The sequence below is a fragment of the Falco punctatus genome (assembly GCF_963210335.1).
Source record: "Falco punctatus genome assembly, chromosome: 2".
NCBI lineage: Eukaryota > Metazoa > Chordata > Aves > Falconiformes > Falconidae > Falco > Falco punctatus.
Genome location: NC_137581.1, coordinates 12,048,343 through 12,067,090, shown reverse-complemented (window position 1 = coordinate 12,067,090; position 18,748 = coordinate 12,048,343). Strand labels below are relative to the sequence as shown.

Genomic DNA, 18,748 nt, shown 5'->3' with positions numbered 1-18,748 from the left:
TGCCATGACATTACTGCTTGCACACAGCACTTCTGAAATATGTAATGCAATGTGATGCATCGTTCAAATTAAAAAACACTGCTTTAGACTGTGCAGCAGGTGACTGATTAAGCTTAGCCTTGTGTGGGTACCTGCCATAGTGACTTGTATCAGTTGATCCATCTTACATCTAAGACCACCTACAAACTACTACTTACTTCTTATAGCCTATTAATTACTCATAGCCTTGGAGAATTTATTACTTGCATGGTTTTATCTGAATCACAGTGAAGCTTAGGCTTGGTCTCTTCCATTATTTCAATGAAGTAGCTAGCTCTGTTAGTGCACAGAAGCAGAATGTCAATTTTACAGCTGTACAACTACCTCTGGAAATGTAACCATATATGAAAACTTTTTCATATATGCAAATTTCATGCTCTCCTAAACCCACAACTTATCCTCCTGCTCTCTTTTGTGTATGTACATACCCAAGGTCAGTACTTTGCTCTCTTCTGTGAATGCTATTTTGCAGCTCAGATCTGGAAATACTTAATAATATGAAATACCTTGTTTAGCTCTTCTTGTTGGTGTCCTTGACTTTGTGCCAATAGTAATAACTCAGTGTTTTTATTTTCTAGTTGCTCAGTAAATTGTACACAAGATGACTGATGCCTTTAAATAAGACATAAACAAAACATGAAATAAGAACATTCAATAACCTTTACCTTACAGTATCCTCTCCACAGTTTTAAACTATGGAAGACTTGCTTGCTTGCTGATGAAAAAAACCCCACAAAACAACCATAGGTTTGGCCTAAAGGAGATTGGATCTTGAGAGTTTTCTAGAGATTAAGGACAATGCAAATGCGTGCAGAAAGAATCCTGATGTCTCCTGTAGACTGGTATTTCATATAATCTCAAAGAGCTACACTAGATTAGATAAATCGTAAAAAGATTAATGTTTTATGCAAAGGAGGTTAGGGAAAATCTCAATCACACTACTTCCAAAGTATTTTAATGCCAAGAAAATGAAAGAGACTGTAAACATACAAATAGGAATATATGAAATGCATTGATTTGCAAGGATGTAAGCAGCATTAAAGCTTTTTAACAGAGCCAGCACCTATTGCCTGCAACCTCTTCATATATAATTGCCAATGAAAATGTTTATTCTAAAAATGTTTAGAAACTGGCATTTGACTCCAGAGTATTTTATTAAACAGACTTAACTTAAATCAAATATATGAAAGAAGTTAGTAGCTCAGAAGTACTTATTAATGCATACTTTATTTGAATTTCCTGCATATCTTTATTCTCTCTGATTTTCAATAATTCTGTAGGCAACTGTTGGCATTCCAGTTGTATCCTTCTCCAGAGAGCATCCCATGACTGCAGCTCACTTCTCATTTCTGAAAAGCCTGCCTCCATGTTCTAAAGAAACAAGCAAATACATGAATAGTTGAATAAAATTAGATAGCTCAAAATGCTGTATTTTAAGACATCATTTTCAATACTGGTATAATTTGTATGAAAGGACATACGTGCTTTTATTTTGAGTTTCATTTCTGAAAAAGGCATTGCTTTCATGTCAGTTCCTTCCTTTCTCCAGAAACGGCATCTAAAAATCAAATGCTGAATATTTTTTAGCTTTTGTGATGTACCAATTCATCTGTCTCTGAAACTATCCTAGGAAACATCATTCAGAAGTTCTTTATTCTACTAAATGCATCAAAAATACAGTTTGCTTGTTTCAGCAGGTTCTGTACCCTAGAGCATGCTTCACGTGTAAGAATTAGGGCCATAAGTAACTTCATTTTCTATTTTCCTAACATTTCCAAATTTATAAGCTTGAAAACTATAAGGCTATAGAAAGGCAGGATTAGGAGCATGTCTTCATTTAAACACTGCCTAGAAGCTTGGAGCAGATACACCTAGATATCTACTTAGATAAGGTGTGTGCTCCAAAACTAGTTCTATCTGCATGGAGTGAATTCCCTATTCAAATAAAAGTCACAAAGTTTTCAAACAGTCACAACAAGATTTTTCTTAGGGACACCACAAATCTTAGCTCTATTTTACCTTTAATTTCTGATTGGTAATGTGATAGACAACCTGAAGATACATATACATTTCACATCATAACATCTGAATTCCCCAAAAAATCAGAATTCCCTCAAAATATACTGAAAACATATTAAGAAAATAACTTGGAAATATAACCCACAAATAACAAAAGTAGCAATAATAATCAAATTATTGCAACAACAACAATAATAATAATAATATCCAGAGAATACTTATTTCCGCTCACCCAAAATCCAAAAGCATGTTCCAGATTAAAAAGAAAAAGGATTTCCTAAGGATGTTGATCCTTTGCCTTTAAAATTATTACACTAAAAGCACTAGCATTTTTGGTAATTTCTTGATTTTATTTTAATATAGTTTCCATGTTTAAAAGCAAAAATAAAGCCTTTAAACTTTCGAAAGACAACTGGAATCCAGAAATCAAACCGCAAGCAAGGAACTTCAAAGGTTTATTTCCCTTAGAGCCTCATATGTGAATGACCTTCCTTCCAAGAAGCCTGTGGTTTTCCTCTGGCTGAATGGGCTGCTGAAGACAGATATGAAGCGCTTTTGCGTTTTTTATAGCATATATAGATTAATTCATCTTATCCTTTGTTAAATTAAGGCTGAGAGAGCTTTTTTAAACTCTGAAATGCAAGTCTGGGCATATTGAAGTGAAATAAAGCTTAATGAACTGTTAAAAATGTCTGCAAGACTTGCTTATGATCATCTTCATGACTTCAACATTGAAGAAATAGCCACAATTATTTTATAATATATGAATTTGGGGGAGGGTTATCCCTCTGACTTCATTCTAGGGTGGATAAGGGCAATGGATGCTGCACAACTGTGTGGTAGAACTCATACAATCTGTGGCAGGCTGCAGTCATACATATTTACATAAATTGTATTTTCTTCTGTGAATTACAATAGCAGCAACAACAGCAGCCGCAGCTGCAGCTGCAATAATAACTGCAACAGAACTTCAAGTAAAGAATTTCACACATCACTTAAAAAAATAATTTAGATATGTACCACTTAGTATTTTAGAAAATATCTATTGCATCTAGTTTAGTTTAGAAAATATCTAATTCAATATAACTTTTTAATAGTTTGTTTCAAGCTGAAAACTACCAAATCCTCTCTTTTCTTCTGTGAAGTTTTGCTTCAACTAGCTTACTGTGTTCAATACAAAAAGCAAGTCTCAGAAATTTCCTGATCAGCTCCTGTTCTAATTCTACTCAAAGCTGTTTGTGGTAGGTTGACCCTTGCTGGATGCCAGGTGACCACTAGAGCCACTCGATCACTTCCCCTCCTCAGCTGGACAGGGGAGAGAAAATATAATGAAAAGCTTGTGGCTGGAGATAAGGACAGGGATGGATCACTCACCAATTACCATCCCAGGCCAACACCTGAAAGCATCCTCCACCATATACATTAATTCCTATAGCGTACACTGCTTATGCAGTTAAAACTCTGCAAGGTTGTCTATAAACAGAAATAGATTATCTTTCTTCAGAAAAAGCTGAAGTTACTATAGGCCACTCAATACATTACTGAACCTTGAAGTGCTTACATACATAAGAAAATATACTAATTTGTATATGTTATATATATATATAAAAGCAACAAGAATCTCATTCCAGATCCGTTTCAAAAATAGCTAATAAAAAAGGCTGTAAAGACCTTGTATTATCTCAATCTTGTCAGAACTCATATATCTTGACCAAAAGAAGAGGCCTAAATGGTTGTCTTCATAGATCAGTGCTATGCTGAAAACTGGTAAACTAGGGATAAGATAAAACCTGATGGTTCTTCACATGGTTGGCGACTTAAAAATTCATTGACTGCAAAATCTTCTTTCAATAATAATAAAGGATACCATACACTTTTCTATATAATTATTTACTAGCTATATGGCACAGTGCACAAGCTGTAAATCAGATACGGAGACCTCATAGAAGTTATTTATATACAAGGAACCAAGTGAACTAGGCTAAGTTCTTGTCGATGCTACAGATACAGGAAAGTTATAATACCCTAGCTAAACAGACAAGAACAAAAGATACTACTGCATATCAAACATTTATGTTTTCTCTTTAAGTATTACTCAAAAAATTGTACTGCTCACAGCTCGTTCTGTGTTCTTGCAAAGAGTATACCTGATGTACATATCTTTTATATTGGCTTCTCAGTAAAGCTTTTTGAAGTATACTCCTAAGTAATTAATTATCCAACATTAATTCCACAGTTGTCATGAAAAGAACCCCAACTATTACTACCTGGAACTGGTTTTGGTACATTTTTAGAACCTCTCGGAGTTTCAGATTTTCCTCTTCCAGTTTATTCTTGTTTATTGCCATTTCATTCACAGTTGCCTTTAGGTTTTCAATAATCAGCTCGTCCTTTTCACTGTTGGGATGGACATAAGTAATAACCTCTTCTTTGTTCTGTTTCTTATTGCTTATTTGGAATTGATAATTCTGGGTCTGCTTCTATAAAACAAGAAAATCTTTTAAGTGAAATTCAATAATTACTTGTAAATTGCTAGGACCAAACCATTACTCCTAAAATCCTAAAGCTATTTCCATCTACACCAGGATTCGCTTAGAAAAAATGGCACAACTGGAATAGTTTGCATTACTTCTCTAAAGGATATTTCCTTTTTTTTAAGCCTCATATTCCTGCCCTCCATAAAAAATGCTTCAGAAACTTTCAAGGACACAGAATTTTTTCAAGGATGTTTCTCCTCTGCTGTGTATTTCCCTAGCACTTACTGTTAATTAGCCTCAAATATGAGAAAGATGATTATGATGACCTACTCAAAGCAGTTACCTATACAAAACAATTTGAGAGAAATGTTCTTTGATTCATCGAACTCAGTAGGAGTTGTGTGTGTGTGTGTGCCTCAGGGAAGATACTAACCTTTGACTAGAAGGCCAGCATTACGTAGCTCATGTATAAAGAGCTCAGTTACTACAGGAACTGTACTTTGATATCATTATCCTTAAACTTGGGGAAGAATCTTTTGAACATTCTGCAGTTCCATACTCTATTCAGTTTCTTGTACTAATTAAAATCTAAAATGAAAACTTCAGAAGATTGGTATTGCCAGTATTTGTGAATTCACAAGCATCATGAAGAAACATAATTACTATAGTAACTGGTTTTGCTGTTCAAAAACCTATCAACACGGATCCCTCTACTGGGAGATTAACAAGCAGCAGTAATCTTTCAGAACATTGATAATTAGCTGAAAAATGACAACAAAATATAACCTGGCAAACATCTATCATGTGCAGAGATCAAGTTGAGCAAGAAAATGTATATTAAAAATAAAGAGGGTTACAAATACCATATTTCATTGACAAGGGCTGCAAAAACGCATGCTTGAGATGGCTTTTGATGTCATTGACTATGTTCCCAGAATTTGTGTTGGCTGAACACCTAAGTAGAACTGACCACTGGCTGCATATCAAATAAGAAGCTAAAAGAAATCTGCAGATAAGTTTCATTTCCATAGATAACAAATTAAGGTCCCTTTGACATCTAAGTTATGGAGTTTCACATACCAAAATGTTAAAACAACCTGTCAAAAACATAGTGCAAGACTCCAGCTGGAAATCAAAGATCTCACAAAAGAGGAATTTGAGACAAAGACACAGGACCAGTTAATGCTTTTGAAACAGTTAAGGGGTAATAGTCCATCAGACTGCTATTTAGTAAATTAGTCAGTGTGATGTTACAGTTGTGAAGAAAATTATCTTCAAAGGAAGTTCATTGATGGCAGTGAAAGCCTCAACAGAAAAATGTGAATGATCACCTTGAATACTCTATTTTGACTTGTCTAACTGTATGATCAACATGCATCACTCAGTAGTTTCATCTAGTCAAAGCCTTGGTTTTTTTAACACCTTTCTATGGAAGTTCAATAGTTGCAATATAATGCTTCAAGCATCTAAACCCAAAACTTAACAATCATCCTTGGAAACTCTGGATACAGGTAAAGAGTCTCATAGGCATTGTTAGGAGTCTTTTACTAGATTAAGATCCTGTGAGCTTAGTAACAGTGGAAAAGGGGATTACCAGTCAGCAACATAACTGGCTTCACCTTACTTCATTTTCTAGCTGTATTCTAGCCCAGTTAATTTTTAAGGTTTTTTTTTTTGGTTTTTTTTTTTTTTTGGTTTTTTTTTTTTGAGCAGGACAGGTCATCAAGACATCATTAAATCAATATTTTGTTCTGGATTGGAAGGAATTAAAAAAATTAAAAAATCCTAGATCAATAGGCTATATATAAAAAAAATAATAAGCAAATTGACAAGTGAAAAAGAATCACAAAGTCAACTAAAGACTGAATGGTAACTTGAAAGCTGAAAAATATGATAAAAAAGGAATAAGTGATCCAACAAATAACTTCAAGTGTGATTTTGGGGTGCACATAGAAATTATTTTTTCTGCGTAGATTATATTAATGTATATTTATGATCTTCAGAAAGATGAGTGATATCTTATATTTGAGGAAACTATATTTGAGTCAACATAGTAATGATGTACCACTTATTTGGAAATATACTTTTCAATAAATTGTCATCATGATTAATTGCATATTAGTAAATAGCATAGATGATAAAAGTATCTCCACAGTATACTTAAACAGTAAAAAGGAGCAGTGCTTTTTGCAGGTTTTTTTATCAGATGTATTGTAATGTTCATCATGATACTTATTTTCTCATTTTCATTAGAAAAAAATTAAAATAAAAATAACTGTATGTATCACTAGATCTTTCAGTATGTGCTTGCCTTACCTAAAAAGCAATGTGTTCACTACAATATCGATGTATTGTCAGATTCACTATAAGTTTAGTGGTGTTCAGATTTTTAAAATTAAGTTAATCAGCTGCAGCTGAGCTAACAGCTCGTTTTCTTCCTAAAGCAGGAAGACAGGCATTTTACCTGAAATAAATGACATTTCTCGGACAGTAATTTTTGTTGACCATCTAAATAAATGAGATGATTTTGGCAGATTGTCCCCTTCTTATCCCATTCTCTTGATTTTGCCTTAAATTCCTGAAAGACAGCAAAACAAAGCTAGTAAACACAGGGAAAATAACTTTATATAAAAATCCTTAATCTAAATAACTTTTAAATTTGTATAGTTCTAAGAAAAATTTCATTCTTTAATTAATACATAATCTTTCCATAATTTGGGGAAGAAGAAAAAAAGAACAATTATATAAATCAGCCATGCAGTCATCTCCACCAGAAAAAATCCAGTCTTAAGGGCTGTTTATCTGAAAAAATGGGTGGTAAACATACTCACTGAATAAAAATGATAAAATATTTTGAATCACTTCCATTGCTGTAGATTTTAGAGTTATGACTATAAAACAACGATCTTATAGGAGGATAGTTCCTGTAACTTTAAAGCTATATCAGTGTCAAGTAGAGTAATCAGCAGGGAATCAAATCCTTAATATTCAGAGGAATTTTTTGAGTGCTTTTTTTCCCCTTTCTTTTTTTTTTTTTTTAACAAATGGGACAGCAGCTACTGTGAACAAATTTTACTTCCTGCTCTCTTTACAATTTCTACTTCTGGTTCTGAGTTCACCTAGTTTAAAAAAAAACAAACTTGCCTAACAAATTCTGTTACATTAGATTTATCTAATACTGATTTTGTATTTCCATTTATAGTGTATTTGAATTTGCTCTTAAATCATACCAGAGCTTATATGTTCACAACTAGACTTTAAAGGCAGTATCCTTGAAAACAAGTAGGACTCCAGTTACTAGAGCTCTCGTTCTTTTAGTTTGAAGAGTTAGCAAAGTAACAGAATACTGTTTTATACAGTGAAAACTGTAACACTTATAAGCTGTTATGAGAATTTCCTTTTTCACAATCAAAATGTTGGTTCCAACAGTTAAATGATTTTTTATAATTATCCTAAACTGGTATATTCCCCAAATTTTAAAAAATAAGCTTTTATGTGCTACTGAAATAAAATTGAATGCTTTCCAACATAGATTAATACAAATCTTCTCTTACAGCTTTCCTAATATCTGCTTTGGCATTTTAAACCAATAAACATCTTCCCATTTTACAAAATGTGATACAAATGGATTTTCAGACTACTTAATGAGGACTGCAGGTTCAAGGCCTTACTAAAGTGCTGCTGAGCTTAGATTTTCAATACAGTAATTATTTCCTGAATACTAGAATTTGCTGAATATATTCTAAGTGCTCATTTTTCATACTGCATAATTAATCAAATTATAGCATTGTGTTACATTATTTTCACATTTTAATTTTGAATAAGGTTATTCTCAAATTGGCTGGATCAGACAGTTTCACAGTAGTGATATAGTTAGTCAACGATAGATATATAACCCATTTATTATTGTTGTAGTAGCAGATGTTGGCAGCTACGCTGCAGTCCAAAGCATAGGAGCTTTTCTAATGGTAAGGACTCTTCCATGTGGAAAAGACAGCAACATTATGCAGAGTTAGGATGTGCCTAGGATGTGTCCGGTTATGTAGGCACAGTCACCTGAAGGTTGCAGAAGTTAATACAGAAGATAGGCAAGTCCAAAATAAAGATCCTGAAAGTACTTAAAATGTACCAGGCATTAACATTCTGATTGTAAAGTTCTCAAAGTGTCTAAAACATCTACATCATAAATCTACATCATAAATCTACATCAAATCTACACCATAAACCTGTAAGCCTTCACAATGCTTAGCAGCTAGGCAACTAGCTCGCACTTTCAAGTGACATCTCCCTACAGGACCCTGTTTAGTAAATACTCAAAGCACACACCATGTGATCACGCTCTTCAGAAAGGAAGGCCAGAGAAAATGTGAATTTTTTTTGTGATCCCTCAATGCTTCATCAGAATAGTGGTTAGACTGTTCTCCCCATATGTGGAAGACTCAGTTTAATAATCTTCCTTCCAGACAGAATCTGAACCATCATCTTCCCATGTTCATTTTCTACCTAACAAACATTATTTTTCAACAGGCTTTTGAATTTTTCCTTTTGAAGTTGTTTCACTTTGCACAGGATACCAGCAAATTTATGGAATAAGTAAAAAAGAAGGAGCAAAAATTAGCACAGCTAGAGATTATATCACTCAGTTCTAAGAAATGAGGCTGGATATCAGTTTTTGCAACAGGCATATAGCCAGAAGAGTATCTGGGGAGAAGCCACCACTTGGAGGCACATTCTCTATGCCAGTTCTCTGTGCTGGCTAACCCTCCTGCTGGCCCAATAAATATTTGATTATTCCACAGATCATAAAGCAACATCTAACTCTGAGAAGTCAAGGCTGGAACTTATGATTAGAAATCAGTATCTTCCTGTATCCAAGAATAATTCAGCTAAAATCCATTCTGTGCCCAGAGGGATAGGGAATATGACTGAATCCTCCTCAATGTCTCATATTATCTAGTCCCCCCTCAGTATGCTGGATTCTGTGGAATTTATTTTTAAGAGCTTAATCCTTCCTCATGCATTACCTAGGCCTAGGGAAACTAGGCACTGAGGTCAAGGTTGTAGATTCCCTCAGGCACATGGGTGCTGGCAACATATGTGTGTAACAAGCAATTTTCCAGTCCTATAATCTTTTTCTATCTAGTCCTACATGGTCAAAATTGCCCTGAGGTCTATAAAACTTGAATTAATAGTAGGTATTATGTGACAGTATCCTGCATATGTAAAAGGTCTCATGCCTCTGGAGATTATATTATCCAGTATACATATATTAATCAGGAAAAAAGTAAAATCTATTTATAGTTACTCTTATGAAGAAAATTATCTATATTAACTCACCAAACTATAAACACCCTAATAAAACTTGGATAAAAGAAAAACCTGAACATTAAACTATGCATCTTTTCTTGCCAGAGCAAGAAAATTATATAATTTTTGTAGAATTATCATGGAATTATAGTTTACAACTGTAAAACACAAATTAGTTCTAAAAGAATATTAAAATTAGAATATAATAACAAAGCATTCTTACCTCAAATTTCTTACAGAAATTGCTCAGTTCAGATGGTGTCTCTAGACTTTCTTCATATTTTTCTCTAATTTCAACCTTTTTTTCTTTTAACTGATATGACTGTAGCTTTTCATAACTATGTGTCAACTCTGAAAACTAAAAAGGAAAGCAGAGTTGAATATGCAGAATTTGTCAAAGATGACCATGTGGACAAACTTTTCTTTAGACTACAATTGCCAACTGCAGCTTCAGCATTCTAAATAATTAATGTAACAAAGAATCAATTAATAAAGTAATTTTATTAGAGATAATAAAAACTAAGCTTTCATACAAATGTTAACTAACTGTTCAAATGGGTTCATTTGACAGCTACTTAATTCTGCTGAAGTTCTTTATGGCACTGCTACCCGTAGTGTCATTTCCTCTACAATGTTTATATGAAATGTTCTATACTTGTTTACTGCCATCTTGTGTTGACATTTTTAAAGGGTGCTTCACTAGCCAGAATGAAAGATTATCATTAACGCATTTTAATCTTGCATATTTCTTTTCTATCATGAAAGTTATTGAAACATTAGGTGTGTAATGATTGCATTCTTCTGAAAACCTTAAGTACCAAAAAGTGTCTATGAGAATTAGACACTAAATACTGTTCTGCCTATTGATCTTACCATGAAAGTGTGACTTGGGAGTCAAAGGCAGAGAAGGGAAGGTACTAGCAGAAGTACCAGCCTTTCCAGAAGAAAACAGTCTCTTCAGAAAAATGGCCAATCTGAACAACAGTTAGCTATACTACACAAGCAAAGGGGCTAGTGGCCATTAAGAGGTTTGATGCAGCAAACTGACATTGTCTGGTACAGCTATGTACATCTGGTTTCCAAAAAAAAAAAAAAAAAAAGAAAGAAAGAAACCCAAGGATATTGTCAAAGGAAATCCTAAAAATATGGTCTTGAGGGAAGCTGAGGGAAAGAACTTTGTAAAGAATGTTGAGCAGAACAGAAGCTTACAACTATCATGTCTCTTGGTTTATTTCTTTACATTCAGGTATATATGACTTAAAAATTTCTGACTATAACATAAAGTTCTTTGTCTAACCAAACAAAATCCATAAATCTTATATTTTTGTTAACTGCTCAAGTGAACTACTGTCTGGAAAAAAAATAGTTCCAAGGAAGTAATTGGAGAAGGAATGGAATCCTATTGAACCAACATGGAATGAGCGATTGAGGTCTGTGCAGATAACAAAGATGGCCAAAGAAGTCCAGAAAAGATATGGAATAGGAAGTGGAGTTAAAAAAGAATCTGGAAACTTCACAGAGACATCTGAGATGATTTTGGGAACTCATAATATAGAACACCAAAAAAGAATTGAAAACATGACCAGAAGATAGATTGCCCTAGACAAGAAAGTTTCATGAAATGGAGACATACAGGGATAGATTTGACCAACTTGGAATTTCTGAACAGAAATCCTGTGACCTGGACTTACAAAGCTGAGATTTCATCTTCAAAACAAAATCAAAACCCTTGCAGAGAAGCTGCCTACATTTGAAATGGACCTTGCCATAGTTAAGATAAAATATTTAAAACAGGTCATTGTTTTCACACTCAAACAACATGGAACTCATTGTCTTTGGAAGAAAGATATAATTTTTCAAATAACAGGAGTGTTGCTCTTGAATATATTATGGAGTATGTGAATTGCCTGGGAAGAGCAAACTCAGATGAAGACAGGTATTAGACTGTTCATGCTAAAAAGGCTAGGAAATATAGGATCCAACACTTCAGTGAATCAGTTTAAAATGGAACAGAACGGCCAAAATGAGAAAATTTAGTTTAAATATTAGAATTATTTAATGAAAGTAGGATATTTCAGACAGATTATAGTCTGGATGTTATCATGACTGGAAACTAGAACAAAACTTTGTTGTTCTATTTGCTTGTTGAGTAAGTATATAAAAAGATGATGCATTTGGCATTTTAGTGAGTTCTGGGGTAGAATACATCTAAGTTTAGATTTCTGAAAGTTAGACATCCAAGCCTGAGTTACTTTGCATTAGAAAAGGCTGCCTTCAAATGCTTAGTCATTTCAGCTATCTTAAATTCTCATCATACACTGACATGAATTATATTCTAGGGGTGTCCATTTCCCTCCGTTGATTCTAAAGGGAGCCAGAGGTAGCTCTGACATAGCCATCTAGCTTTTAAATGTCGAAGTGAGGCAAATCGTTACCAAAGTGCTTTGAGCAAGAATGGATTCTTGTTCTTTTGCTGAGGGACTTCTGTCATTTTCAAAATGAGAATAACTACTAAACATTTAAATAGGAAAAAAGAAAGGAAAAAAATAATGAAGTTGAATGAACCCCTAAAGTTTTGCTGTTTAATTATGACAAAATGTTGTACATTTGAATGAGTGCAGCAGTGTGGCCTAAGGGTTTCAGGTTACATATCAGGAATCATTTGCCCAATACAAGAAGAATACAGGTTCTACTGCATTCAACCGGCACGCAATCAATTCAGTGGGAATGTTGCTCATTGAACAGCGACTTTCATCATTGGCAAGGGTAAATAGCACTGAGGACCACAGAAGCAATATATTAGAGAGAAATTTGTTCTGAATAGCCTAACATTCTGAGAGTTAGAAAAATTGATCCTTTCTATTTCTACCAAGATTAGGAAGGGACAAAAACTGGGAGGGATTTTAAGAATAACTCTGCAGAGAAAGATACAATGCTACTGGTAAATAGTAACACACCATTTGTGCAAAACTAAATTGTAGCTCTTAAGGTACAGTGCAGAAGGAAGTATAACTTTCAAGTGAGGGTAAGAACCAAAAGAAGGGAGACAAAGGAGATAAGGCAAAGATTAATACTGTCAGGGAAGCTCTATATTTCAGATATGAGTTTGTGCAGCTGAGAATTGGGTAAATTAAAGTCTTTCTGTTGTAAAGACTGCAGTATGGTAACTTAAGAAAGAAACTCAATAAGGAGAAGTGGAAAAAGGTAGGGGAGCAGGGTGGGATAGTCTTATTGTCTAGCTTAGGTGCTTGGAATTGTTCTGATGGCAAATCTGTTTATCACATAGAGTATCTAGGCAGGCCTCCTAACTTAAGCATTTACCAGTTTACTTCTTTCGTCAGTGTGTACTGGATGGATATTTCATGAAGAAATATGGTTTGGTGAAAGAAGATGAATGAGAATTGGAAAATAAAATGCAAATAGCATCAGTGCTGGAACCTTTGGTAAAATAAATAGGATGACTGAGAGTGAAGGAAGTGTTTGGAGGCAAAGACTGGGAAAGTGATGTATATTCTTAAGAGCTAGAAGTCCAAACGTCTTGCATAAACATAAAAGAAGAAACAATCAGGAAACTCATAGAAAGGTTAGGTAGTCTGAGTGGCAACTGTAAAGGAGAATCTTGACAAGAAGTATAGCCAGGTTTACAGGGAGACAGCTTGTAGGAAGTGTCAGATTCTTTAAAAAAAAACAACCACAAAGAAAAAACATACTGTGTTTGAAAGGACTTGCAGGGTAGCTAACAACTTCAGAATCAAAATCTATGAAAAATGGTCTGGAGTTTCAATTTCAGAAAGTTCAGTTTCAGTGAAGATCTTAGCAACAACATGTAACATAAAACCAGTCATTTTCAGCATGTGATAAAAAAAATTAAGATGCGAAAAATATTGCAGCAATTGTGAAAAAAGATGAGAAAAGAGAAGTCTGCTATATTTTGGGGGCTAGTTCTGCTCTGCTAAAAATACCTTACAACTTATACATAAAAAGTTACACTGTTTTTCATTGTATGATATTTATTTTCTCAGTAATCATGCCAAAATGATGTTTCTTTTTCTGTAATTTGTGTAAATTATAAAAAAGTTTTTGTTTCTAGCTACTTTCTCAAATGATTAAAAGTGTTAATTACATAATAACCAAAACATTCTCTACTTACTCAGGATTGTTTGCCAAATCATTTTTCACATATAAAAGAAAAAATAAAATAAACACAACATAACCTTAAAAATAAGTTATAAATTTGTTCATTTGATGGATTTGGGTGGTAAGTGTAACCACCTCTAAATGAAAATAATGATATCCAACCTAGCAATCCAAGATGACTTTAGTATAACTGTGATGAGTGGAAATTTGAAATTGTAACACTAAATCTCTGGTAGGAAAATCGAGTGAAGAAAATAGTAGAATAGTAGGAAAACCAGTTGAATTGTGTATGTTAACTTGTTAAAATCAGAGAAACAGAATAGACTGAAGTTCGCTAAGAATTAAGAGTCACGATTGAAGTGGAAAATAATGAAGCAACAAAAATACAAGCACAACACAAACACAGGCAAATAGAATCATAGAATCACAGAATGGTTTGGGTTGGAAGGAACCTTTATAAAGATCATCCTCCTTCAACACTCCTGCCACGGGCAGGAACACCTCCCACTAGACCAGGTTGCTCAAAGCCCCATCCAGCCTGGCCTTGGAACACTTCCAGGAATGGGACATCCACAGCTTCTCTGGGCGACCTGTGCCAGTCTATCACCACCCCCATGGAAAAAAGTATTATTCCTTATGTACAATCTAAATCTACTGGTTTTCAGTTTAAAACCCTTGCGCCTCCTGTTACTACAGGCCTTGGTAAAAAATCTCTCTCCATCTTTCTCATAAGCCCCCTTTAAATACTGAAAGGCTGCTATAAGGTCTCCTGGGAGCCTTTTCTTCCACAGGCTGAACAACCCCAACTCTCTCAGCCTGTCCTCACAGGAGAGGTGCTCCAACCTATGACCATTTTCATGGCCCTTCTCTGGACCTGCTCCAACAGGTCCATGTCTTTCTTGTACTGGGGACCCCAGAGCTGGGTGCAGTACTCCAGGTGGGGTCTCAGCAGAGCAGAGTAGAAAGGGAGAATTGCCTCCTTCTACCGGCTGGCCATGCTTCTTTTTAGGCAGCCCAGGATACGGCTGGCTTTCTGGGCTGCAAGCACACTCTAAAATAAATAAAGCCAAACCAAATTCCCAGTATCAATAATTCAGGTTACTCTAGTTTTGATAATATGTTCACTTATGGAAAGCTATCAGACCACCTTAATAATCCCTGCTAATCAGGCAAACTGAAACCAGAAAAACTTATAGTAAAGCCATGGTGATAACAGTTTAAGTCTTAAAATTCTTCATGTGCATCAGAGTCTTACCAGCATGAATCTAATTACCTATTTCACTTATTTACCAAGCTTTTAGTTTATTAGTCTAAAGTCAGGAAATCAAGTATCTGTCTTAATAACAGATGTCACAATCACATCAAAAATCATCCAAAGAGTTTGGACATAGCAGTACAGAAATGATAATGGAGCCTGGTAGGAAGCTGTAGTCACCATCATTTGTATGATATGATTCATCTTTCCCAAATCCATAAAGGTACATCTATACTATTAGGCATGTATAAGCTCTTTATACTGGAATCATAAAACACTAAACCCGACATTTTTCTTACTTGAGATTTCAGTGCTTGAAGCTGAGTTTCATACTTCTGAGCCATTTCATATTTAGTTTTCTGTAAGTCTTCCAGTTTCTGTTGAAGTAGTCCCACCTATAGTTAGAAAAAGCATTGAATTTTACTTTTTCTGAAGCTATCCAAAATGTCATTTTTGTAATAGTAATTTGAAACTTTGAAAGAAGACCATTATTTAAAGATAAATATTAAAAATACATATTCATTCAGTAACTTAATAATAAAACAGGATACCACAAACCCAGATTGTTTCAACATTAAGTTAGGGATTTTATACCAAAAAAATCTCATTGTATGCTTATGTTATGATTTAATGATAATACTGTACGAGTCCATCTTGAAAGACCATTTAATGAAAGCTTGTCTGACCCAAGTATATAAATGAACTGCTGTGCCACATTGTGAAAATTTCACTTGAATGGCTTATATAACAATATATATGACTTTCAGCTACTTATGTACAAATTAGCAGGAGACTGCAGACTTATTTCAGCTCCCTAAGTACAGTGTCATTTGAGGTACCTTGAATTATCTGAGTTTCACAGGGATCTGAGAAATATAACAAAGAGCATACATGACACTGATGATTTTCTGGAGGGGCAGCTGGAAGCTAGGTAGAATATGCTAAAATATTTCTCTGTACAGGCAAACTAATTGACGCTTTAAGGATTGGCTAGCTGAATCATTCTCTTGGCTCCTCTGGCTGCAACGACTACGAGCAAGTTTCTAATTGCTCTTTTTCAAAATTCTCACTGGCAGTTTAGACACCTAGCTAACACAAGCACGCCCATGTGTAAACACCTAACTTCACATCTTGAACTAGGACTGAATGCTGTGCTAGAATTTACTAATGTTTCTGAATGAATATTCAACAGACAAGACTGTCAAGTATGGACAACATCAAGTACGCTGGGGCTTTCAGTGTGATAAGCAAGTCTAGAGTGGTAATACAATTCAAATCTTCACTACTAAAAATGGAATTATCACACAAAGACAGCATATCATATAAAATGATAAAAATCAGGTATAAGCAGGAATTACAAAGATATAATTATGTGAAATTCTTTGAACTGTACATTTCCATTTAAAATTTCTGATTAAACTAGATGTATTGGCATTTAAAAAATAAAATTATCTTTTTATAGCTAAACTGAGAATATTTAGGCTTTAAGGAAATAGAAGAAATATGAGACTTTCAATGACATTTTTACAATCACTTTTCAGAACAGAAGCACACTTTAAAACAAAACACTAAGGACAATTAGTGACCTTCAAAAGGTGTTTGGTGTTTGTACATGACAGAACGAACAGGTCTCCTTACAGAGCATTTAAAGCATACTATTAACTAACTGCCAGAATAAATACTTTCTTTACAGAACGTGATATTTTTAAATACCTCTTGACCTTTTTGATGCAGTTTGCTTTGGGCATTTGCTAATTCTTGATCGCAGATATCCATCTTTGCTTCTAAAGCTTTCATCTTCCTTTCCCATTCCACTTTCTTGCTATTTACCATGATATCAATTTGATGCACTAATTCCTGAATTTCAGCTTCATACGGAGAAGCTCTAATAACATAAAAAGAAGAGATTTATATTTTCAATTTTTTTAAAAAAAAACAATAAGGGAGAAAAAAAGAATATTTACATTGTTAATATTTAATTTTGATGGAAATAACCATTTTCCACCATCAGAAAGAAAGAAATGGAAAAGCTAAATGATGCCTTCAAACGTAGGTGGAATCTCACTATCTTAAGTTTGCCTGAAGTCAAAATCAGAGTATTTAGCATATTCTAGACTATTTGCCTAGCTTACATGATGTTTGGTATCCTCTTACTCTTCCAAGGATGAACTATCAAATGAGCACAAATTGAGTTGAAGGTATCCAGGCCCAAACCTCTATGGACAGAAGTAGGAGAAGCTGAGTATTAAATTGCATATGGGCACAGGACTTCCCACTATGGGCACATAATGATGGAAGCAGTTTGTTGGAGGAAGTTCTTAAACAGCTGGCTTGAAAGTGAGCCACAATTCTTAATTGCTAATTCAACTTTTACACTCTGTTTTCCCCTTCTGTTTGTGGAAAATGAACTTAAATAAAAAAGCAACTTTTAGGTTTTTATTCTACTAGGAAACACAGAGGTGAGTACCTTTTGAAAAAGAACTTGTCTTTGGGGGATTGTGTGGTGGTTTTCATAAAGATTTGTACAGTACCTGCAACATAAACATTAGATTTTTTCCCAAACTTCTGAGGTTAAATTTGGAATACATGTCTTACACTGCAACTTCATTGTCAGTAATAAACAATGTTTTACAGTGTTGCTTTAGGAATATTATGTGTCCTAAGTAAGAACATAATGATAGATGGTTAATTTTGGTATATTAGAAGGGCCATCAAAAACGAAAAGCAGTCAAAGTTGCTCTCTTGGTTGCCTTGTTATACTGCCCCTTATATGGGAGCAGTATATTAATTGAAAAAAAGGAAATTTTGTCTGGACAGTGTCAATGTTTAAATCAGCTGACGTATACCATTTAGCAGATATATACAGAGTATCTGAACTTTAGTATGGCGATTTCTTCATTCCACATCCATTCCAACTTTATATTTGATGATGAATATAAAAATTTGAACTAAGAAAGATATAGATTATAGAAAAAAATGGCTCTGGATACATTCTATGCAAGAAATTTCATTACTCCTTCTACACTCAAAAACCTTTTATTTGTGGAAATGACTATTTCACATCAAAATAATACAGCCCTTCTAGGGTATATGATGGCTTTTTTTCCTGAAGTGTTTTGGAGAATATATTGCCCTGTTAACCTCAATTGTTTTATGAATTCGTTTTATACTAGCTTCTCTCAATCTGTAAATTTACAGCTGGCATTTCAGATTTGCAATGATTTATTTAAAAGTAAGAATCTTTCTAGAACTCATGAATCTATTAAACTTTCAATAAAACATCCTGTTAGAAAAAAATTTATGTCATAATTAAATAAAACTGTTTACTGAAATGTTCCTGAACATTATGTGTTCCTGACTTACTGCTTCTTATCCATTTAACCTAGGATTCTAGAGTTTGGGAAAAACATAAAGGAGACAGTATATGCTCCTGTCTAATTCCTCCCCATAAAACACAGAAGGTGAATTCAAAGCTGCTTTTAGACTGTTACAAAGAAAATGTAGCTATTGGACA

The 18,748-nt window shown here is 34.2% G+C and overlaps 1 protein-coding gene across 1 annotated transcript in view; it reads right to left on the bottom strand.

Moving 5' to 3' along the window:
* DEUP1 (deuterosome assembly protein 1) overlaps nucleotides 1-17,139 on the bottom strand; it is a gene marked incomplete at its 5' end in the record, with an annotated part of 36,349 nt that extends 19,210 nt beyond the window's left edge. The window contains 7 exons of the mRNA XM_080376079.1: nucleotides 546-651; nucleotides 1,265-1,410; nucleotides 4,326-4,538; nucleotides 7,000-7,113; nucleotides 10,066-10,200; nucleotides 15,534-15,629; nucleotides 16,948-17,139. Of these exons, the coding sequence (XP_080232205.1) occupies nucleotides 546-651; nucleotides 1,265-1,410; nucleotides 4,326-4,538; nucleotides 7,000-7,113; nucleotides 10,066-10,200; nucleotides 15,534-15,629; nucleotides 16,948-17,139 (1,002 nt within the window). The remainder of the gene's footprint in view (nucleotides 1-545; nucleotides 652-1,264; nucleotides 1,411-4,325; nucleotides 4,539-6,999; nucleotides 7,114-10,065; nucleotides 10,201-15,533; nucleotides 15,630-16,947) is intronic.
* Nucleotides 17,140-18,748: the final 1,609 nt, after the last annotated feature.